At 37.8% G+C, this 25526-nt stretch overlaps 1 protein-coding gene across 1 annotated transcript; it reads right to left on the bottom strand.

Moving 5' to 3' along the window:
• Window positions 1-13271: 13271 nt before the first annotated feature.
• LOC117293967 (fucose-1-phosphate guanylyltransferase-like) lies at window positions 13272-23333 on the bottom strand. The gene is made up of 4 exons (XM_033776480.1): window positions 23315-23333; window positions 18956-19243; window positions 17161-17328; window positions 13272-15784 (listed from the first exon to the last, which is right to left on the bottom strand). The coding sequence occupies exons 2-4, from the start codon at window positions 19035-19037 to the stop codon at window positions 14250-14252; spliced, it is 1785 nt and encodes a 594-aa protein (XP_033632371.1). The 5' UTR covers window positions 19038-19243; window positions 23315-23333; the 3' UTR covers window positions 13272-14249.
• Window positions 23334-25526: the final 2193 nt, after the last annotated feature.

Raw genomic sequence — 25526 nt, 5'->3', positions numbered from 1 at the left:
CCAATTTTTAATATCAAAGTGCCTTTTTCGATACTGATTTGTATTGAAATGAACTGGAAACAGTAAGCACAAACTCAGTGCGATCGTATTAATTTTGTGCGTCGTGGTCTCAGATGATGGTGGCAATGCAGGAGAAAGATGACACAAAATCCACTGAGACTTGATTCTTAAAGGCAATTTAGGCCCTATACCTAAGTAAGTTTTCACATTGAGTCGTTTACATTTTTCTCTTTGTAATTTCAAATCATGGCAGAAACAACCTGCCAGAAGCCTTGCTGCCAGAAGCCTTGCATGTCCACAATGCGTTCTTTCAGATACCAATATAGACTAGATCTGTAAAGGTAACTTCCAATAAGTTGTGTTGACTTAATGCCATTAGGCCCATGTTGCCATTGTACACCCACGCATTCGTGTGTGCCCCCCCCCCCCCCATTTTTCATGTGACTGTTGTTATCACGTTTTAAATATCATATAAACTTTCGGAGGCTTTGATTTGACAATGCAGGTGCGATGTAGTAGGCCTGATTGTTTTGGCCTATTCTAGAGCCACCAAACACCCATTTTCACAATGTTAATGAGTTAGATTGATATTGGTGAGAAAAAAAAATCATTATTGGCAGTTTCATGGCGCAATCAAAATGAAAGTTATGATCAACTTTGCAAATATAGGATTTGAGTTCTCGCATGGTGATACGATGTTACTTGGATTATGGGCGCGGTTCCATAAGAGCCGGCTTGTTGATTCTTAACGTTTGGACTTGTGCGCTAAAGTAATATTTGCTGGGTTTTTTCAAGGGGGCATCTGTTATAGGAATGCACCCTCTGGGTCTGATGTAAGGATAATGCCTCCATCTTGGTCATGTTCCTCGTATCGAATAGTAATAATGAATGCTAATAATCATTTTGCAAATAGGAACCAGACTATTTTGTTCTTCCAGCCTGTTTTTTTTAAAACATTGATATCAATGGGAGAAATTCAAGATGGCTGCACCATGATAAAGGTCTATTGAGTAAGATGATGAGATTCGGGTTATTTTGGACATAATCAGGGGGAGGGGGTAAAAGCTGTAAACCAGAATCGAGATATGCTAGGTCTATACACCAATTTGGATTGTGTTTGTCTCATTGCCACCAAAATGTTCCTATTGTGAGGCACCCACGCACTGAGAGAAATGGGTTCCATCGGGCGGAAAGACCTGGCGACCTTATCCGAGTTGCAATAGTGCATTAGTATTTTGTTATACGAACTCTAATGGGCACATTGACATATATCCATGCTGTGTAAGATCGTTATCAATTATTGGGATTTCTATGTTGCACTTCTTGAATTGTACCGATCCGAATCGTCTCCGTATATATGAAATACTTTAATATTGGATTGGATATATTTTTATTTATAAATAATTACACACAGTACTGGTAACTTTCATCAATAGTGCACGAGTCTTTTATATTATCATATATACGAACTCTACAACGGGCGAATTACACTGATATCCCCGTAAACGGTTCGTCATTAATTATTGGGATTTCTACAGTTGTTGCATTGAATTGTACCGATTAGGCTAACACCGTATCTATGAAATACTTTCAAATCAGGGTATAAATATATCCCAAATGGGATATATTTGTTATTTTAGAGATGATAACCAACAGTTGTGGTAACTTGTTGAATAACAGATGTCCTGGACTTGAGCCCAGGCCTTGCGTAATTGTTGATGGTCGACGCACCCCGCATCATAGCATGTTCCAACCTGTGCCAAAGCACATGACATGGGTAAACATCACGAGGACGGCTAGCCAGTCCTCATCACTGGTATTTACATTATTCTCTCTATTTATACCTATGGTATAGTGCTATGATGCTATGTCCAAATCCAATTGGTTGAAAGGGGACATCCCCTTCCCAACCTACTATTTTACATGTCTCAGATGAATCCATTGCTATTTTAATTTTTTTGATCGGATAATGAAAGCTACCGGTGGTTGTTTTCGTACAATAAGTTAATGGACGAGAAAGTGTAGATTCGTGGAGAGTGTACAAGCCAAAGTTTATTGTAGATTCATAACGAATCTACAGTTGAGTGTAGATTCGTAAACATAATGTACACCTTCATCAATAGAGTGACGTCACATAAACAGTTTGAACCACAGCAATTTGAATTTGACTGAGTTATAGGCATATGTATTTGAATGATTTGCAGGTGTTGTTGGACATATTGCAACATATAATTGAAACCACGGCTTTGGCTTTGGATTCAGCTTCAGGCTCCGATCTCTCGGCTGAAGCCCTGCGCATGTACGTAAAGCACGCGCATTATGTCAAAACAACCGCGGGCCAATCTAGCCTGAGCCGAATCTGGAGCCGAAGCCGTGGTTTCGAAAAGGGTCATATAGTTTCTTCCTCCATATAAACGTCCATGATCCCACACAACTTTCTTGAACAAATCAGATATCTCAAAATACTGTGTAGAGGTAGAAATAGACTGAATGCAAAGGTGTTTTCGGACACATCATAACATAGTGTCTTCCACCAAAAACGCCCATGATCATACCAAAAGTTATATTAAAGATCTCTTCAACAAATCAGATATTCCAAAAAACTTCCTACATTGAATACTTTGCAAGTGTTGTCGGACCATGGTCGGACACATCATAACAAAGTGTCTTCTACCATAAACCTCCAGGATCATACAAAAAGTTATAATAAGATATCTTAAACAAATCAGATATCCCAAAATACTGTCTGATGGTCCTCTAAAGCCCTTTATCATCTGTAGATAGACTATAAAAAGTTCTGATTACAGTGAGAATAACTTCCCAGTCGATCAAATTGTCAGTAAGGTCACTATTCGGGCAGTAAACAATGCCTTGTAGATAACCCGCTAACTGGACCTGATGTTTGCACGGCCCTCAACCATTGGTAACCACCAAGGCGTTGCCGGGCACCCATTAATCCCTGGTATTTTTATTCCTCCTGCTGACGTCATTCTACTCATGAGCTACGTAATAATGTCTTATTTGCATATGTTGAAAGAACATGGAGGTCATGCGCGAGTCACCACAGCCGATAGGATGGGGTTTCACGTAGCTGGCGGTAAGGTCAGATCATGTGACAAACTTTTGTCCAATGAGATTCCATCTTTCGGATGATGATAACTTTTTAGAAGTAGTGCGTTTTGGTTCCCGTGATGATTTCAAAATTGAAGTTCCAATAGAAACTTGTTGAACTTTTCCACCAGTGAAAATATGGATACCATAATGCTATCATAAAATTGGGGCAACTTTGCCAGGTTTTTTGTAGGAACGGTACCCACGGTCTTAGCTGGATGCTTACTTTCATGTGAGACTTTAGGGGCATCACCCATTATTTTTCCCGGGGGTGAATTAATGTGCTTCCAAAGTTCTAATCCTATAACCATCTGTTTGTATTTAATAGAGAAAAACACAAAATCTCGGTACAGACGTACATAAACGGTGTGTTTTCTTTCCATTTTGATGCCAGGCACAGTGTATAAATTGCCAATGTTTTGGATCAATGTTTGTCTTAAAGGCAGTTGACTCTATTGGTAATTACTCAAAATAATTATTAGCATAAAACCTTACTTGCTAACAAGTAATGGGGAGCTGTTGATAGTATAAAACGTTGTGAGAAACGGCTCCCTCTGAAGTAACTTATAGTTTTCGAGAAAGAAGTAATTTTCCATGAATTTGATTTCGAGACCTCAGATTAAGAATTTGAGGTCTCGAAATCAAGAATCTGAAAGCATAAAACTTCGTGTGACAAGATTTTTTTCTTTCTTTCATAGTCATCTCGCAACTCCGACGACCAATCGAGCTCAAATTTGAACAGGTTTGTTATTTTATGCATAATATGTTGAGATATGGTCTTTGACAATTACCAATAGTGTCCAGTGTCTTTAAACAATTTCTCACTTCATCAATATATTATTATTTACTCATCGCAATCTACCCACGGTTAAACACATATTTCAACCCATGCCCAGGAAGCAAAAGTTACACATGAAGCCATGTTGAAATTCATTTTACGTTTTTTTTTTCACGAGATGTATTTAATCAAAACATACAAACCTTAAACTTATGTAAATTATTAGGTGTTATTTCAGGTCACTGACTCCCCTGTCAGTATATCAAGATTCATTCTGTTTAGGTGTAACAAATTCCCATGGACACCCGGGTTGACACCATGGACACTGCCTAGACAGCGTGGGTAGATCGCGTCGTTCGACGGCACCAAACAAACAGTGGAGTTAGTGGTAGATGTTTGCCGGTGCCTGGGCATTTCGCGCGCTCAATACAAACATTGATGCGGAAATAACACGTGAACATCAAGTGGAAGTAAATGAAGCGAAATTATATTACTGTTGTGCAATGACCGTTTCTGATTATGATTATACGTCCTCTATAGATGTACCCTGGGCCCATGGGTCGGTTAAAGGAAGTGGAAGTACTGGTAACTTTAATTTTGTTGTTTGTTTGTATCTAAAAGTTAAGGAGATAAATTAAACGGTTTGCTATCTGAGAAAAAAAGTAACGAGGGAATTAATCTTTGAGATGTTCATTAGGCTTTACTCAGATGTTTAATCTTTGTTGAGGAATTTTACTTTACAAATTTGTAATTTTTGTTTCTCGAAGTTTGAACTTTATCTAAAAGGAGAGAACTGAGACGTTTGTTGTCTGAAAAGTGTAACGAGGTAATTAATCTTTAAGATGTTCTTTGGCTTTACTTGCTTTTTTTGAGGATTTATATTTTACAAATTTTTAACTTTTGTTTTGGTTTGTTTTCAAAGTTCAAACTTTATCAAAAAAATTGAGGAAAGAACTGAAACTGTTTTTTATCTGAAAGTGTAACGAGGGACTAATCTTTGAAACGATTTTTAGGCTTTGCGTACCCATTTTCTTTCTTTTTTTTTTATAATTGAGCGAGAAAACAATTACAACCTTGTATCAAGCACACACACATAGGCGCCCGCCAACGAAAAAGGTTTTTTAACATTTAAACATAACAAATCATGGAAACAAATCTTTGATGAAATGTTTCCTCTGCATTAAAGGGAAGGCCTCTGCAAACACAAGTAAGAAATACAGAAGTACAGTTCACTTATAGTTCACTTCCGTGAAGTATTTGTTACAGGCTTTATTTCTTTAAAATGGTCACCACGTCAGTCAAGAGTTGTCAGATCCTCTACAGCTCACTTCCATGTTGTTCAACTGAATGATGACAAAGCACTTTCTGCAGGCTGACTGGTTTTTGTACGCAAGAGTGAAAGTTATAATGTTGTTTGTCCATCTAAAAAGAGTATGGAAATCTTCGTTTAGCAATGAGTCAGAATCTCGTGATTTAGTAAGGTTTTTTTTTTGACGAATGTTGTTTAGATACTGCTGCAAGTTGCAAGGTAATATTTACCATTCATATCACATGCAATGCCACCTTCGTGAGATACCAATGTCAATGTGCCAAACATAATAGTTTGTATACGCCTCTGTTACTGCATACTTTCGAACTGCACGCGAGGTGTATTTTTAGTTGAGCCCAAATGGGAGGGGGCGAGCAAGTGGCACATCAAACCTGAATTGGGAGTGGCTTTAACATGGACAACCTCGTCCTAAAAGTTGTCAAACCGCGTTTCATCAAAACGCAGTTTTTAGGAGGTAATTTCTCACTAAAATATTCAAAGACATCAGGCCATTCTCTTGCAACTTCGATGACCAATTGACTCCAAATTTTCACAGATTTGTTTTGTTTATGCATATGTTGGGATTTTTCAAGTGAGAATACTGGTCTTTGATAATTACCTGTGGTGTCATATGCATTTAAAGCAGCATATAATATTGACTTCTCTGCCAAAAATAGGATCGTGTCGGTGATATTGTTCGTCTTGTTTTGAGTGATGGATGCAGCCAGGTTGACTGCCTATATAAATAGCCGCCCATAGTGCCTGATCCTTTACAATACACCATTGCAAGCCAAGGTTTTGGCAAACACTTTTGCAGTGTGCCTTCTATGAATGTAGCTACAACTATGAAACTTTCGTGAAAGTAAAAGTCCTTGAATCTGTGGACTAGTTTTTTCTATATAATTTTAAGGAATTGTTTATTGTTGGAAAGGTCTTAACCCTTAACGAAAACCTATTTTTAGCCTGACTATACACTGGTTGAGCGCCCAAGCGGCGAAAGTTGTGTCCAAACTATTTAAGCGTCCGTCTGTTACGATTCCGTGAACAAAGATTGCGAGGGGACAGAGTTCTTGCTAAAGGACAGCTAAAGGACAGTCCGATTGTGAAGGTGTACTATTCAAAGTCATTTCTGTTCTTTCTAAGGACAAACCGATTATGAGGGTGTACTTTTCAAAGTCATTTCGGTTGAACATTGTTGCATTGTGCTGGTCAGGGGCCACCGTTGTGGGCGTCTGACGGTTCAGGCTTTCATTGTACTGTGTCTTCATTGAATAGATAGGTCATGTCAAACGAGGAAATTCCCATAGATAGGTTTTGTAAAAAAAAAATTAAATTATCATTCATCGGAATTGTATTGGGACAGTTTTTGAGTCTCCTTTTTTCATTCATCAGTACTTTAATTGGTAGGGTTTGTGAATCTTTTTTTGTCATTCATCTGAACTGCATTGGTAGTGTTGTAAACACCTTTTTGTACTCATCAGAATTTGTAAGCTTGATTTGGACGCTGTCCTAGAAGTTAGAACAAACTTTCATGGAACCCATAAATGAAGGGGACTATAGCCTACAATAATGAAGTCATATACGATATTGTTGTGCAATGTACACATTAAAGGCAGTGGACACTATTGGTAATTACTCAAAATAATTATTAGCATAAAACCTTTCTTGGTGACGAGTAATAGGGAGAGGTTGGTGATATAAAACATTGTGAGAAACAACTCCCTCTGAAGTGCCATAGTTTTTGAGAAAGAAGTAATTTTCCACGAATTTGATTTTCGAGACCTCAAGTTTAGAACTTGAAATCAACCATCTAAACGCACACAAATTCGTGTGACAAGGGTGTTTTCTTATTTCATTATTATCTCGCAACTTCGATGACCGATTGAGCTCAATTTTTCACAGGTTTGTTATTTTATGCACATGTTGAGATACACCAACTGTGAAGGCTAGTCTTTGACAATTACCAATAGTGTCCACTGCCTTTAAAGGCACTGGCCACCTTTGGTAATTGTCAACGAAGACCAGTTTTATCACTTGATGTAATTCAACATAATGCATAAAATAATAAACCTGTGAAAATTTTGACTCAATTTGTCAACATAATAAAAGGCATCAGGTTCAGGTCTGATAATATTAATTGTGTGCGAAATTACCTCTTTCTTAAAGGAAAAAGTACCTTCATGCAAAAACAAGTCAATACTTACAAAATTGCTGAGCATTTTGATCATATTTTGTGAAAAGAGATCGAGAACAATAACCACAACAAACCGCATCCCATTTATCCTACGACTGTTCATATCAACAGTCGTAGGGCCTCCACTCCTTGTTTGCTAGCCCTTTTTTCCATGTGGGAGGACCATTCCCATTTAAGGCGCATGTTATAATTTCCATATGCGCAACTTCCTTGCAGAAAAAAATGTAAACGCCACAGACTTTGGTCTAGTTTATGTTCATAACATACGCCTACACAAGGAACCCCAATAATATAACAGTTGCCATGGTATTTTAATGATGAAGCTACTTCTTCTTACTTTTCTGTGTTTTTTAACAGTTTGCTTTGGTTGAATCACCGCAAACGTTGACGCTTATACGGATGTAACATTATGGTCTCAAAACTTATTTCTGTTGGTCATTCTTTTTCACCGAAACACACTTTGCGATTTGTGAGTCGCACATTTTCAATTAACCTATTATTTAGTTTGCAAATACTCATTTTTGAGCCTTCGAAAACGACACTCGCTAACGACACTCGCAACAGGCAGGGGTACAAATTTTGTCCGACTTGTTTGAAAACTACGTTGGGAAATTATTAGTGCCAATCTGAAAGCTCACCGATTAAAAAGTATCATTGCCAGAGAAATACTTGCGTCTGAAATACCTTTAAATTCGAGTAAAGTAACTTGAAGTATACAAACACAAGTCACTGCAGCTTCATATTATTGCCGCAATCAAAGTTATCCTAAATACAAACATACATGTCCATTTTGTTTACCAAAACAAATACAACAACAGAAACAGCAGCAACAACAACAACAACAATGACAACGACAGCAGCAGCAGCCGCGGCAGCAGGAGCAACATAGACAGCGACAGCGACAGCGGGAGCAGCACCAACAACAGCGGCAACAACGCAGCAGTGACAACAGCAGCAGTGACAACAGCAGCAGCAACAACAACAACAACAACAAAAAAAGCAGCTGCAGCAAGAACAAAACAATATAAAACCAATGCCAGAGGATAAAAGTTGCCGATGTCATTTTAACAGGTAACAATTACACGGGTGGCAATTTTTTAGTCAAATTTATCTGCGAATTTCTTTCGCACGGTCTACGCGTTTTGTTTTTTCTTTGCTAATTTGTTGTTTTAATCTCTTTTATTCCGCTTCCCGATAGAAAAATACGTACAAAAACGATCCAAAGTTATTTTAATGGAAGATTACTTTTGGGTACCAGTAGTTGGTTTTCTTCTTTTCATTCGTTATTCTAGTCAGAACCGATCATGCAAGACGTATAGCGTGCTCTGGATCAGATAATGCAGACCATGGTTTGAAAAGACTTTTAATAAAATTGACTCTATTACGGTGTGTGCTAGAATACCCAGAATTTTGTGATAAATTACGGTGTGATCCTGACTTTGTGACTTCAATGTGTTAGTGCAGGGGTACACTTTGTTTGTTAGGTGATCTTTCGCTGTATGCTGTTAGATTATGCGGTTCACGAGCCAGCTATAGTCCAAAAAGTGCGACAGCTCGTTATGTAGCCTTTTTCAAGGAATGTTGTAAAGGAATGACTGAAAAGGTTACCAAATGAATTTGAAAACGTCTAGGATTGGCGCCAACCAATAATGAACTTGGAATTATAGTATGAATATTTGACATTTTACACATGCCTGACTCCCCCACTCTTAGATTTGTGGTAAGGGCGGGAAAGGGCCATTTATTTCGCGCTTTAAAAAGAGTGTGATTAAATCCGTACAAAATAATGAAGTTCTTGGAAGAAATAACAACTTATTTACAATTTATTTACGGTTAGTGAATATTGTCTTCCCTAGCCATTAAAGGCAGAGCTGTTAATAGTAAAAAAACATTGTGAGAAACTGCTCCCTCCGAAGTAACCTAGTTTTTAAGAAAGAGGTAGTTTCTCACTCGAATAATAAAATACTTTGATTATTCATATGGAAGCACTCAAAGTAATGCAACAAGGTTTTTCTTCTTCTCACGTTATTCTCTTGCAAATTTGATTACCAGTTGAGCCCAAATTTTCACGGGTTTGTTATTTTGTTAGGTTTGTTTTAAGTGAGAATACTGGCCTTTGACAGTGTTGTACCAAACGTGTCCAGTGCCTGATGAGAAAACGAAACTTTAACCAAGTTTCAATAAGGGTACGTGTGACCCTTATCTTTGTTTCTGGTGTCATTATGCTGTACAAATGACTTGTGTAGTTAGAAGGCTATTGCAAACTGGGTAAATATTTTAACAAAATAGTTCTGCTGCCGTGCATAGTTCTGTCTTTGAGCACATAATACTTAATACCTCCCGTTTTATTTTTGCTGTTCGTCCAGCTCTGCAACAATCAAATGTCAATTTCTGTACTTTGCGACCTACTTTTCCCTTCCTCTTCTGACGTAAACTTATGAAGTTGAACGTCAGCGGGAAATGAACATTAGTTTAGGGATGTTGGATTTAGGAAGCCATTTTGTTATTAGGTCACCTTTTGTCCCGTGCGCCCACGTGTTAACCCCTGGACGACGCGTCTCAATAACAAGCCATTCTTTTTCTTATACTTCTGGGAACTTCCGCCCACTCATGCAAACAATAATAGCCTTTGTCATAATAAAGTATTGGGGACAACAGAGGGCGTACTGTGTTCAAGTTTTCACGCAATGTTTTGCTGTATGTGAGGTCATGGTTTTGATGGGTTTTGATGGTCGGGAAGAGAGTAACCAGTACTCAATCTTCATACTTTGTATATTTTTGATTTCCATAAGTCGGTAATTTCACCAAACTGCATAAGAAAATACTTCATATAAACTGTCGTCTGTGAGGATTTAAGTTTCTTAAGATTCTAATTTTCTCATATTTCCCCTGAAGTAAACCAGTCCACAATCTACTTCAAGTCAGTTGATTGCACCAAACTGCCCAATAAAATATTTCATAATTATGTAATACTGTCGTCTGTGAGGGTTTCATTTTCTTGGATTCTGATTTTCTCAGATTTCCTCTGGAGTAAACCAGTCCTCAATCTATATACTTTGTATAATTATTTTGGATCTCGAAGTCAGTAATTGCACCAAACTGCCCAATAAAATATTTCATAAATACTGTCGTCTGTGAGGATTTGAGTTTCTTAGATTCTAATTTTCTCAGATTTCCCCTGGAGTAAACCAGTCCCCAATCTACTACTTCAAGTCAGTTGATTGCACCAAACTGCCCAAGAAAATAGTTCATATGTAATGCTGTCGTCTGTGAGGGTTTTACTTTCTTGGATTCTGATTTTCTCAGATTTCCTCTGGAGTAAACCAGTCCCCAATCTACTACTTCAAGTCAGTTGATTGCACCAAACTGCCCAATAAAATAGTTCCTATGTAATACTGTCGTCTGTGAGGGTTTTACTTTCTTGGATTCTGATTTTCTCAGATTTCCTCTGGAGTAAACCAGTCCCCAATCTACTACTTCAAGTCAGTTGATTGCACCAAACTGCCCAAGAAAATAGTTCCTATGTAATACTGTCGTCTGTGAGGGTTTTACTTTCTTAGATTCTAATTTTCTCATATTTCCCCTGGAGTAAACCAGTCCTCAATCTACTTTAAGTCAGTTGATTGCACCAAACTGCCCAATAAAATATTTCATAATTATGTAATACTGTCGTCTGTGAGGGTTTCATTTTCTTGGATTCTGATTTTCTCAGATTTCCTCTGGAGTAAACCAGTCCTCAATTTATACACTTTGTATGTTTTCAATCTCCATACGTCAGTTCTTTCCCAAACTGTCCAAGAAAATATTTCATTGGTAATGCTGCTGCTGTGAGGATTTGATTTTCTTAGAATCTGATTTGGAAAATTCAAAGAAAGAGCTCAATTATTTGTATATTGTTTTAAGATTGTTTTGAAGCCATAAAGTTCCATTTGAAAAGTCCCCCAAAAAGTCCAAGGAATTCATTATAACAAGAGCCAACCTGGAATTGTAAAAATAATATATAATTCCTACATAAATATATTGAGACCACAAAGTGTAGACAACACATTCATGTTTGAAAGTAGTACATTGTGTTTATTAATAATATTTTAATAACACTTAAAAGTGTTATTACCTTCACCATTTACATTTATAAGTTTGAACAAATACATTTAAAGCTCTCTGATAATTCATGCAAAATAAATATTAATATAATCCATTACACCACCCTTTAATCATAAACAAAACATTTTGCATCAATGTTCAAGCCTTTTAGTAAACAGGGCCCAATTCAATACAGCTGCTTATAAGCACAAAAAGTAGTTGTAAGCACAACACAATAATGCTTACTAGAATAAGGTTATCAGCAAAAATACCTTATTACATGCACCATTTTCGACTGGTATCCTGCTACCTTTTACTAAGCACAAAATTTAAGCAGCTATATGAAAATGGGGCCCAGGAAGAAGGCATCTGAATGCTTTTTGTATGAATTTCATAGATCCACTTCTGTGAAAGTTATCGGTGGGGTCTTGAGTTGTTTAAAAATTTTACCTGAAAAGCTGAAGAAATTTTCAGAAGCTGCTTTCCATTTTTCTATGGCTATATGAAAAGGATACATGCTTATACAACAAACAGGTATTGTGAAATAATATACACATATTAGTTTGTTGATAACCACATAAAATATCATTGTACATATAGATGGATGTCATAGTTCACAATACATGTAGGTTAGTTTTGTGAATTTCTCGGTTAGTGAAATCCTCACATTCGCAGTCACGTTCAGTTCTAATAAATTACTTGTGTTTAATACAAAGATAGCAACATTAAAAACACACAAAAAACGCCTCTGAAACCATTTTTAACCCAGTTCAATCTTGTTACATTTAACATACAAATCTTCACAAAAGTCAGACGTTTCTTGAAGGATTTGGGTACTTTTTCAAAATGTCCATAGATTTACATTAAACTTACAGGGTTTGAAGATAATGATAGTGGAAAGCTTCCCTTCAAATATTACTGAGGTGCTGTAGTTTTTGAGAAATGAGTAAAAAAATGTCATGGAAATACCTTTGTAAATGATTACAATAATTTTTTACTCTGCTCATGAGACGAAAACTATTTTCATGACATTGTTTTACTCATTTCCCAAAAACTACAGCACCTCAGCATGTAATATTTTCAGGGAAGCTTTCTACTATCATTATCTTCAAACTGTGTAAGTTTAGTGTAAATCTGTGGACATTGTGGGTTTTTTCCTACAAAAGTTACATAGACCCTTTAATAAGCGTTACCATAGGGAGCTGAATACAACAATTTTGGTTCCATTAAATAATGTTTTATACATGAGCCTGGCTGCATATTGACAAAGTGCATTTCAATACAGTGGTTATATTACCATTTTAAAGGGTTCGGGTACTTTTTGTACAACACAAAACAAAAACGCCCACAGATTTACATTGAACTTACAATGAAACTTTCAAACTTGCTGTGGTGCTGTAGTTTTTTAGAAATGAGTAAAACAATTTAACAACATTTCTATTTGTCTCAGTGAGATGAAAATTATTTTAGCATGTACAATGGATTAAAGACACTGGACACTATTGGTAATTGTCAAAGACCAGTCTTCTCACTTGGTGTATCTGAACATATGTATAAAATAACAAACCTGTGAAAATTTGAGCTCAATTGGTCGTCGAAGTTGCGAGATAATAATGAAAGAAAAAAAACACCCTTTTCACACGAAGTTGTGTGCTTTCAGATGCTTGATTTCGAGACCTCAATTCTAAATCTGAGGTCTCGAAATCAAATTCGTCGAAAATTACTTCTTTCTCGAAAACTACGTCACTTCAGAGGGAGCCGTTTCTCACAATGTTTTATACTATCAACCTCTCCTCATTACTTTTTACCAAGTAAGGTTTTATGCTCATAATTGTTTTGAGTAATAATAGTGTCCACTGCCTTTAACGCAAGTCTACTGAAAGTAATGCTATATGATTTATCATTTTTTCCCAATAAACTTGATAACTAACAAAGCTGATACTTCTTCAGGTATATTATATTACATTCTGTACATTCACAGTGAGTAGGGATTCATGTCATCACCAACAACTTTTTCTGCAAAAAGTGTAAATTTTAGCAGTTTCATATTGACAGTGTGAGTGCACTAGCCAACACCTATAACTTGTTTATATATATATTTTTTTTTTAGCAGTCAAAACTTTACAAATATTAATTGTTGCCTAGTTTTTATTGTTGAATACTAGGGGTCAAAGCAGATCTTATTTGAAGAAATTTGTTTGAATATGAAAGCCTACAAGAGACAAACATAAATCTAAATGCGAACATTTTTGTACTGCTCCAGTTCATAATGTGGTACACCATCGGTGAGACTGATAAAAACAATGAAGTTACAACTATTGTCACAGTGGGAATCTCCCTTAAAATAAATTTCTGCTTGACACACAATGACTTTTGAGAAATGAGTTAAGATCTTGCGAGACTCCAAAAAGTCCTTATTGAAACAGTGAAAACATGCAAGGATTTGTGCCACTATTTTCTTGGGTCTCCAATGACTACATGAAGACGAGCAGTATACATGTATACTGTTTGACAAGTCAAGACCACACCGGCCCTTTTTAGAGCCAACACTCCCTTAAAAGAGGTTTTACACAAGTCTACTATTCATATTTGTATTTATTCCTGTATGAATTTCAATGTTGACAAAAATCACAAATTATTATTTCATGTACAAATGTTGGGACAACATAAAGTGCAAATACTGGTGCTTAACAAACAACAAATACTGTGGATATGCTTTAAAGATGTTTTATGTGAAATATTTTTTTTTTCAAAACCTGTGAGTTTTTAGATCTTTAGGTTTTACTATCCTTTAACACCTTACGCTTGTAGTCTAGCAAGCCAAAGATATCCTTGCTCTGAATAAGGTCTGCCATTGAAAGTCGACTTTCCCAGTCACTTGCTGTTGGTTCCCACAGTGATACATTAGTCATTTTGTCTACCAGGTCCATGGTAGAGGCAAAGGCATCTTCCATTGTGGAAGATGGCTCAAACAACTTGGCATGCCACAGATCCCGAGGCGTCTTCTGTGGAAACAGAAGACCTTCAACTTGCTCTAGACTAGTCCCACAAATTGCCTCAAAGGACCTTCCGAATATAGACAACTCTGCTATGCAGTTGGCTTGCACAACTTTCTTCATGTTGTCTTCGATGCCGAAAGCAACAGTGACAAACTCTTTCTTGGCTGTACCATTTGAGACGCAAGCGGTGTATAGGAAGGTGCTTCCGGGAATCTTGATGAGGTTGCCATCAGGTGCAGCTCCAACGCAGCAGTTGCTGACAATGCTGTTACTCTCAACATTCACTGGTGATTTGAAAACAGAGTACTCTACCACACACCTGTCGTGGATCTGAGAGCCTTCTGGGCAGACGGAGTTCATGACGCATGCCCATTCAACCTCCTCCTGGCCGGTAGGAGATTTCGCAGGCTCACTTTGCAGAGCCTCTGGATCACTTGGTGTGTAGCGTAGGAAGCCAAGTTCTTTAGCTAGAGGTGTCTTGTTGCAGATGTGGTCGAGGTATTCATTGGTGGTCCCAATGTGGTAGAAGTGCGAGTGCTGCATGACGGCAACATTGAGAGGAGTACCCTGGAGGATGTCATATATCTTGTGTCGCATGCTTGTGAGATTTGCGGTTACTTTAGTCTTGTTTGCAGTATTACTGATGTAATCCGTGGAAGCTTGAGAACCAAGGGGCTGCAAGATATCGCCGTAACCATCAATCTCACAGCGCAAGGGAGATTCATCATAGTACAGATCCCGCAATTTTAAGGCTGTTGTAAAGTCCATGTAATAGCAACTGTCTGTGAGGACCATGTCAGTGTCTGTGCCGACGCCATTGCAGAACTCTTTCGGCAAGAGTGCCCCTTCTTTGCATAACTTCTCCTCAGACTGCTTGTGCAGGAACTTCAGCGCTGATACAACCTCAACTGAAGGTCTTGGGCCCTGCCTGGATGGGAGGAGGAACACACCATGTCCTGTGCCGATGCTGAGTGGTGAGGGGTGCCCAAGAGCTGTTACTCCAGGTGAGCTGAATGACCATTCTGGAGAATCTTCGTCGTCATAAAGTTCAAAACAGTCTGCAGCCACCAGGAAGATTCCTGCAGTCATCTTCGCTGGGTAGTCGATGGTCAGAGCTAATTTAATGTCAAACATCTGTAAGGAAGGATCACCAATAGGTACATCAAGGAAAAGCTTCCCCAGGAGGCTGGCACTTGGAAGACGTTGGCTGTATCCACCTGTCGGCATGACTAAGACCTTCTTCGTTGTCAACTTGTCTCGATATGTTTCTTTAAGACATTGCAGAATTACCAGTAGGGATCCTCCATCACCTGTATCAGTGATAGACAGATTTGAATAATCACATTTCAAACTTTGCACCACAGTACTTACTGTTTACTTGTTTACTAAAACTTGAAATTCTGTTTTAAATGTTAATTGTCACAAACAAACATGAGCCAAATCTCATGCCCTTCAGCTTATGTCAAAAATTAAAACAAAGCCTTACATCACATTTACTTCTCATATCAATTTAAAGAAAGTCAAAACCCAAATTACAAAAACGATCAGACTGAAGTGCAAGTGGAGGAACTGAAATGGACATTATGGGGATTTATAAAGATTAAATCATCAGTTATGCCACCAACCTCCTTATCCGATCTTTAATTAATTTTTGCCTCAAAAGTTTGAACTTGTACCCATTTTTAAGCTTGGAAAAGGTTTTGATAATTCAAATTCCTAAACGAGTTAAGCATTTTAAATAATCATGTGGGGGTTAATTGAACACATGGCACATTATGTCAAGACTGGCTTTGAGAACTGTTAAAAAAATACTGACTCTTGAACTAATATAAATGTGTAAAGTTATGTATATATGCACTCTTTTCTTTGTGCATTGTGCAGCAATCGTAACTGTTCACACCCATATCAAAGATTAAGATCAGATTTTATAATTTCCAAAGCAAAAACATAATTCTAAGTATCCCAGTGGGTTTTTCATTCTATGGTTGCACCCATTGCACACGTCGTAAAACTTCCAAAATGTTTTCATACATGCCGCTTGCATGAACTCACCAAATTAAGTTTTATGAAGTGACATGTTTATTTTATTACTCCAAAACTAATTTGAGTATACACCAAAGCACTTCCAAATATTTGTCTTGTCTATTTTACAGACCTAATGGATCGCAAAATATTCCTGCAAACCATATTAAATGAACCACACAAAATATCACCAAGTTCAACATTTTGTTTTCTCAAAATAAAACTCTCCATCTTTTGTTTCATGGCGCCACTGACAATATCATTTAAAGGCACTGGACACCTTGTCAAAGACCAGTATTCTCACTTGGTGTATCCAAACATAAGCATAAAATAACAAACTATGAAATGTTGGACCCAATTGGTCATCACATTTGCAAGAGAAAAATGAAAGAGAAAAAACTCTTGTTGCACAAATTTGTGTGCTTTTAGATGTTTAATAAAAGGCTTCAGGCGTGAAATCTTTTATTATTTGAGTGAAAAATTACCTCCTCAAAATTTATGTTACTTTAGAGAGAGCAGTTTCTCACAATATTTTATACCATCACCAACTCTCCATTGCTCATTACCAAGTAAGTTTTTTATGCAAATAATTATTTTGAATTATAACCAAAAGTTTCCAGTGCCATTAAACATTATAAAAACAAAAAAACAAAGATTTTTGTACCTATTTTTTCTGCACCCGGATCAGCAATCACACAGTAATCTACGCCAAGAGGCAGTTGTTCTAGTGCTAATTTCTCTTGTAGTTGTAGCTCAAGCGCCACCTTCTGGGTTCTATCCCCTGCACCAACTGCAACAATGTCCCAGAAAGGGAACTCTCCAACTTCTTTACCTGTAATCAGGGAATAATATGCCAACATTATTTTCAGTTTATTAAGTATGTCAACTAACAAGATCAAAATCAAAATAAGTTCACATGTTATTAAAATTGTTTTGGGGGTTCAACCAAAAACAGAACAAAACTCAAACAGTTGAATATAACAGAATCAACAAGAGTTGCTAACACAACTCAATCTGTTAAAGGATCATTCCGTGTCAAATCACCCAATGGGTTAAACCCTACCGTCATCAAATTTACTCAAACTTGTTTTTTGGGGCAACCCTGGCTTAACAAGCTCAAATTGATTTATTTGAATTAGCAGTTACAGAAAGTATTGTTGGAAGTGTTTTTGAAAAGAACTTTTATTTTATTACTCAATACGGTTTGAATATATCAAAGCGTGACCTACAAACTTAAAATAAATTAAATTTTTTGCAAATCTTTTAAAACTTTTCATAAAGCGACCTTATTTGAATTTGAATTTTATTTAAATTTACAAACTTTGTACCCGAAGGTAAATTTACAGAGTCATTACAATAGTTAAAAATATATAATTTCCGCTTCACTTTTGAAACCTCAAAGCCAATGCAGTAGGCATGATCATTGATGTAAACACATGGACAACACAGAATACTACACTAAGTAGTATTAAAGTACGCAAGCCGAATATGTGCACAATACAATGCTGTTCTGTCAAGTAGGTTGAATGTGACGTAAAATCCATGCACCACAGGGTATATTTTCGCACTAAGTAATGAGGAACTTAATCCTCATTACTTGATGGCGGTTGATGACGCATATTGCAATTAATATGTCTGTGATTTTGTTTCCATAAAGCTCAGGACAGTACTGAGTAATACAGTGCAGTGGTGTGTGATGTAAACATGTCTCGTCTTTCGCGGGCATTATGGTAATAAGCTGACCGTCGGAACTCTTCCCTTATTATAGTAATGAGGTCAGTGGCTTCAACACAGACCCTACAAGGCTGTCGGCCTAACGGCCTCCGCATGCGGATAGTGTACGGGGGCATCGTGTCGTGCGATGTTAGGCACAGTGAATACGGGTGGTTTTTTTTACAGCGGCAGTCTTTTATTGGGAATTACTCAAAAATATTTGTTAGCATAAAAACTAACTTGGTAATGAGCAATAGAGAGCTGTTGATATTATAAGACATTGTGAGAAATGGCTCCCTCTGAAGAAACGTAGTTTTCGAGAAAGAAGTAATTTTCCAACAACTTGATTTCGAGTCCTCAGAATTAGATTTTGAGATCTCGAAATCAAGCATCTGAAAGCACACAACTTTGTGCGACAAGGGTGCTTTTCCCCCATGATTATCTTGCCATGTCGATGACTAATTGAGTTCAAATTTTCACAGGTTTGTTATTCTATGCAACTATGTTGAGATACACCAAGTGAGAACACTAGTCTTTGACTATTAACAAATAGTGTCCAGTGTCTTTAAAGGCACTGGACACTTGGTAATTACTCAACATAATTGTTGGCATTACGAGCAATGGAAAGTTGTTGATAGTGCAACACATTGTGCCAATTACCAAAGGTGTCCAGTGTCTTTAAACAAACTTTAAAATGATGGAATACATAATTTGTTTACAATCAAATAATTAATTTTTGGCTGTACCTTGAAGTTGTTGATACTTCTGTATCCTCTTAGCAGTAGCCACCTGGATACGCTGAGAAGGATCTCCCGTCTTAATCTCCATTTCAACTAAATACCTGCTCAAATTAAGCAGACAAACTCAAGAAGTAGAAAGTCGAAGAGCTCAATCAAACTCCGCACCATCCGCAAACACACTCAACGCTCCTCTGACTAGCGTCTAGTGCCGCATGTAGAATTTATAGAGAAGGCTCATTGATGCAGTTGCATAAGTCCTTCCGTGCTCATTATAGCCAGTTCAGTATACGGACCCTTAAACAAGGAAAAGGGGATGGGAAATTGTATTCTTAAGTGCCATTCGTTATCACCATGGTATCATGTTCAGATGGCTGTTTCATAAGTGAGAGAGAAGAGGAGGGAAAAAAAACTTGTTACTCTCTGCGTCTTTTTCCCGTATTTGAAATCCAAGAAGGTGTATTCCCCCTAGAGCCTTTGACATGAGCAAGTACACTCCTTTACACGCCACTTATTACAGACTGTGTACAAAGACTATCATTTTAATGATCAAATGACTTGGAAATGTCCATTCTTTTGTGCTTTGCTTAAAGGATTTGGGTACCTTTTTTAATGTTCTTAAATTTACATTTTAAACTTAGACGGTTTGAAGATAATGTTAGTAGAAAGCTAGCCTTAAAATATTACTTACTGGTGTGCTGTAGTTTATTAAAAATGAGTAAAACAAGTCACAAGAAAATTATTTTAGCACTTAAAAACGTAGTTATGGTATTTTACACCATAAATTACCTTAACTGGTTATAATGTTTTTACATGCTAAAACTGAGACAAAATTACTTTTGTGGCATTGCTTTACTCATTTCTCAAAAGCTACAGCACCCAAGTGAGTAATATTTTTAGAAAAGATTTCTACTAGTACTATCTTTAAAGGGAAGGTACATGTTTGGTAATTGTCAAAGACCAGTCTTCTCACTTGGTGTATCCCATCATAACCATAAAAATAACAAGCCTGTGAAAATTTGGGCTCAATTGGTCATCGAAATTGCAAGAAAAGAAAACACACCCTTGTCAGACGAAATTGTGAGCTTTCAGATAAAAATAAAAGACTTCTAGCTAGAAGTCTTTTACTATTTTAGTGAGAAATAACCTCTTTCTCAAAAACTACGTTACTTCAGATGGAGTCATTTCCCACAATGTTTTACTATCAACAGCTCTCTAATGTTTGTTACCAAGTCAGTTTTTAAGTTAAAATTATATTTGTTTCGAGCATAGAGCTATATATATTGACTAGACCGCTAACTTGCTCTGCGTTTTGAAGCCACCCTGTGCGCAGACATGTTTGATGTGTTGCGTGAATTTTTATTTTTTTTTATTTTACATTCGGCGTGTGCGCTTATGTACCCAACTGTCCACTCGCGTACGTCCGCGCTACGAAAACCGTAACTTCGACTTGATTGCCGTACTAAAAAAAAGCCTTTTAATCATGACGCACATGACGCTCGCAGTTTGTGCGCTGATCAGCAGATTGTGCGTTCACATTTACTGCATTTTTGCTTCGATGGCACATAAAAAGAACAAATGCACTATCATGCAAATAGCCGTACAAAATTTCAAGCTTTTGTATTGGTTTGTACATAAACATGGATGCGCCCACACGGCTTCAAAACCTTAGTGCGTGTAAGCACTCTAGTCAATATATATAGCTCTATGGTTTCGAGTATTTACCAATTGTGTACCTTTCCTTTAATTCTGACTGTGTAAGTTTAACTAAATCTGTGGACATGGTGTTGTGTGTTACAAAAAAGTACATATACCCTTTAATCTGATGTCTGTGACGAGAAACTAGATTATTTGTTTGCTTGGCCTGACCACATTGTGTAAGAAATAAATATGACAAAGTCTTATGTATTGTTTTCTGTTTACATAATTGTTATGTAGTAGCCTTTTTCGGATATTTTTCGGTCTTATGTACATATTCTTTCTATATAATTGACATTTTGGGAACTTGTAGATTTTCCTCTCAAGGCCAAAGTGTGGGGAAGTTCTTTGTCAATAAACATGATTATACAAGTATTAAAGGCACTAGGTACTGTTCAATGGAGAGATGCTGATTAAGTATAAAACATAGTGAGAAACGGCTCCATCCTATTTAAAAGAAAAACAAATTATTTTCTACCGAGATATTTGATATTTTTTACTAGACCTCCGTATTTGATTTTGAGGTCCCGAAATCAAGCGTCTGACAAGGGTGTTTTTTCTCCCATTATTTTCTCGCAAACTTGACAACCAATTGAGTTCAAATTTTCACAGGGTAGGGAGGGGGGGCGTTGAGTATAAGGGTAGGGGGGGGCGCATTGAGTATAAAGGTAGGGGTGTTGAGTATAAGGGTAGGGGGTGTTGAGTATAAGGGTAGGGGGGTGTTGAGTATAAGGGTAGGGGGGTGTTGAGTATAAGGGTAGGGGGGTGTTGAGTATAAGGGTAGGGGGTGTTGAGTATAAGGGTAGGGGGGTGTTGAGTATAAGGGTAGGGGGGGGTTGAGTATAAGGGTAGGGGGGTGTTGAGTATAAGGGTAGGGGGGTGTTGAGTATAAGGGTAGGGGGGTGTTGAGTATAAGGGTAGGGGTGTTGAGTATAAGGGTAGGGGGGTGTTGAGTATAAGGGTAGGGGGGTGTTGAGTATAAGGGTAGGGGGGTGTTGAGTATAAGGGTAGGGGTGTTGAGTATAAGGGTAGGGGGGTGTTTAGTATAAGGGTAGGGGGGTGTTTAGTATAAGGGTAGGGGGGTGTTTAGTATAAGGGTAGGGGGGTGTTTAGTATAAGGGTAGGGGGTGTTGAGTATAAGGGTAGGGGGGTGTTGAGTATAAGGGTAGGGGGGTGTTGAGTATAAGGGTAGGGGGTGTTGAGTATAAGGGTAGGGGGTGTTGAGTATAAGGGTAGGGGGGTGTTGAGTATAAGGGTAGGGGGGTGTTGAGTAGAAGGGTAGGGGGTGTTGAGTATAAGGGTAGGGGGTGTTGAGTATAAGGGTAGGGGTGTTGAGTATAAGGGTAGGGGGTGTTGAGTATAAGGGTAGGGGGTGTTGAGTATAAGGGTAGGGGGTGTTGAGTATAAGGGTTGGGGGTGTTGAGTATAAGGGTTGGGGTGGGCATCGAGTACGAGTATGGGGGGGCGTGAGTATAAGTGTTGGGGTGGGCATTGAGTATAAGGGTGGGGGGGCGTGAGTATAAGGGTAGGGGGCGTTGAGAAGGGCTGGGGATTGAGTATAATCTGAGGGGGGCGGAGCTTCGGCCGTGTGTGCACGTCACGGACTCAGCGCTGCGTGTGGTGCATTCTGTATCCCTGCAACTGTGCAGCCGTAGTCTTGTACACGCGGTGAGATGCGGAAATCAGAGAAACAGAGCGCCCGCTAACGTCGAATATAACAAGCGTGTACAGTTTTTGCCGTGCATAGATCGGAACGTTGGTTGTGTGTGACTGCGCAACATCAATGAATGGTCTTGGAACCAAGACTACGGCTGCACAGTTAACGGGATACACAATGCACCACACGCAGTGCTGAGTCGTTGACCCCGGTGACGTGCACACACGGCCGAAGCTCCGCCCCCCCCCTCAGATTCGAATTCTCAACCCGAGCTATTTTTTACTCTTTCGCTCAGGGATCTGGTAAGTTTTTGTATTTTTTCTTCAAAATATTTCCTCAATGGTGTTTTGAGTGATATTGTAGGATTCATTAGACATTGAGGATCAAGTTCGTGTTCCTAGAATTTGTGTCATGAAACAAAAAGTTGCATCCCCTTAAGGTGATCCCCTGGCTGCCGCTTCCCAGGTTGTATCGTAATTTGGGTGTGATCCCTGGCTACACGGCAGTTAACGGTTGTATGGCTTCTGACTGGCACCCCCGAACAAAGATATTGACAAAATAGGGACACCGCCAATATAGGGCTAGATAGCTCAGTTGGTAGAGTGCCGGCACGTTAATCCGGAGGTTGTTGGTTCGAATCCCACTCTAGTCAATTCTTTGTTCAACCCAAAAAATCATTTCAAAATTTACCCAGTCAGGTTCCCTTGTGGTTTTTATTGATTTTCAAAAGTGGTAAAAATGGAGCAAATCTGCTGACCAGCTGTCGAAATTGTACGTTTTTAACCATTTCGCCCTGCACACATTGCGTTTGCTTCGTAACCCTCCGGCTAGGGTTGATCATCATGTTGATTTTGATCTTACTTACTCTATGATCTTACTCACATTATGTTCTGCTAAAACTACGTTTACGAGGACAACTGCGTCCTCTGAATTGTTTGGATTTGTCATGATGTTGTATTCCAATAATGACGTTTGATAGAAAAAAATACGGAAGTAAACATAAACACACTCACCTCACGTTATTTAACCCAGACAATGCTTGTGTAATTGTTTTGAAAGCTCTTGAGGGCGCTATGTATAGGACTCCATAAAAATAATGTGTGCGCTTGACTCGTTGGTGCATCCACTAACTCGCGTAGCATAACAAAATGCAGTGCGAAGTAAACCACAACACACGAATTAATACTTAGAAATCTCACAGCTTTTTACAGCAAAGGTGATGTTATTGGTTGGCTATTTAACTTGTATCTTCTGTTTTGTTAGATTTTATTTGATACATTTAGGGGGGGGGGGGTCCCAGCCTCAGGGCCTGCCAAGTTATTCTCCCTCCAAATAAAAATACCCTGAACTAGGCCTACTAGACAGCTCAGTTGGTAGAGCGCTTGTAATGTACTTTAATCTGAATGTCGTTGGTTCAAATCAGGGTCAACCCCTTTTTTTCCCAATTCCAACTCATTTTAAGATCACTTTTCTGAGAATCCTTCGCTTCACTAGGGACCTACAGAATGAATTATTTATTATTTTGGAAATTGTCATCAAAATTGTGATTCCATTTTATTGCATAGTCATTGATTTTGTGAACGTAGTATTATAGTGTTTATTTCGATGACGGCACTCGCAATAAGAAAATGTGATGTACATGTAGTAAGATGTCTCCATATGCTTCATATCATTAAAGTCACCTGGAAGTGGTATTTTTTCAAAATAAAGCTTTTGTCACTAATATGTGTTTTGATGAGTGGAATGTGAATAAACAGTTAACTAAGGTTTTAAAAAATCAGTTCTTATGTTATTTACAAATTTAAGAGTAGACCCCGACCCGAGTGGGTGCTGTTCGTGACGTCAATCGAGGTAGACTTTGACTGTAATGCGTAGAGTAAACACAATTGCAAAGTACATGTACGGACCAAGTCGTGAGTTTGTACGTTTAAAAAAAAAAAAACATCGTTTTTTTCCGGCAATACCGACCAGGTGTATTGCTGCTGAATGCAGAAAAACACTTTTTGAAATGTACCAACTCACGACTTGGACGTACATGTACTTTGCACGTGTGTTTACCTCGCATTTCAGGCAAAGTCTGCCTCGATTGACGTCACAAAAGGGGTAGGCGGAGTCAGCCCCTCAAACAACTTTATATATTTTTTAAACATATAAACAAACAATTACTAAAAAAATGGTTTTATTGTTCGTAAGCATATACTCTTATGTTTGAAAGAAAAAAAAAATCTATTTCCAGGTGACTTTAACATTATTATCTCTAGAAGCCTGTTGTACATGACCTTGTTAGTCAATAGTGTCAGATAAACATTTTAGTAGCTAGTAATACTTATTAATAAAATAACAATAAGCCAAACAAGAAACCCAGAAATAAAACATTGGTCATTTGGGTTATTTTTTTAAGCACTAACAGTATTTATTAATCGGTATAATTAAATGGCTTGCAAAATTATTATTTAAACACACGAAAACATGAATTAAATTTGTAATCAATGTTTGCCGAAAATCATTTGTAGTTACGGTTAACTTTACTGACAAACAATACTGTGACATACATTGCGTTCCTGTTGAGGTGGGGTGGATGTGGGTGTTTGGGGGAAAATATTATACTTGATGTTTACACGACATGAACATTTTGATCAGAATGGCTACATTTTCAGATGGGTGGTCATTTTGAAAACAAAACCCACATCTGTCGTACCAAGGCCCGGGTTTCTTGTCTAGTACAAATACCTTGTTCTGAGTTGGGCTTATCTTCTCCACTTCACAAAATTGTTTAAACTAATCAATAAAAACATGAAATAGTATTGTGTCTAGCTCAATAATATTAAAACGTAAACTCTAATACTATGGCAAGACACAATTCACACATTAAAACAAAGATCGTCACGTGCACACATTGTTTTTTGAAGAAAAAAACACACAAAAAACACGTGTTTATGAATTAATTTCCCATTAAACGAAAGCTCTATTAAAATTAGTTGCTCTCTATTTGATCGTGATAGTGAAGACATTGTTATAAAAAATATCTACAATATACAATAATATCTACAGTATTATAACTTATATCACAGTTAACACCTTGATTGCGTCATGCGGAAGTTGGACATCATGTCTTCACGTTTGTAACTTTTTAAACCTCAGTGAACGATGGCCTTCGTTAGCCTGTACTCAAGGTGCTCGCGGCTCCCTTAACTGCAATACGAACAGCGGAACTCCACTAACACG

This window comes from Asterias rubens, chromosome 8, assembly GCF_902459465.1.
Source record: "Asterias rubens chromosome 8, eAstRub1.3, whole genome shotgun sequence".
NCBI lineage: Eukaryota > Metazoa > Echinodermata > Asteroidea > Forcipulatida > Asteriidae > Asterias > Asterias rubens.
This window is presented reverse-complemented; position numbering and strand designations above follow the sequence as displayed.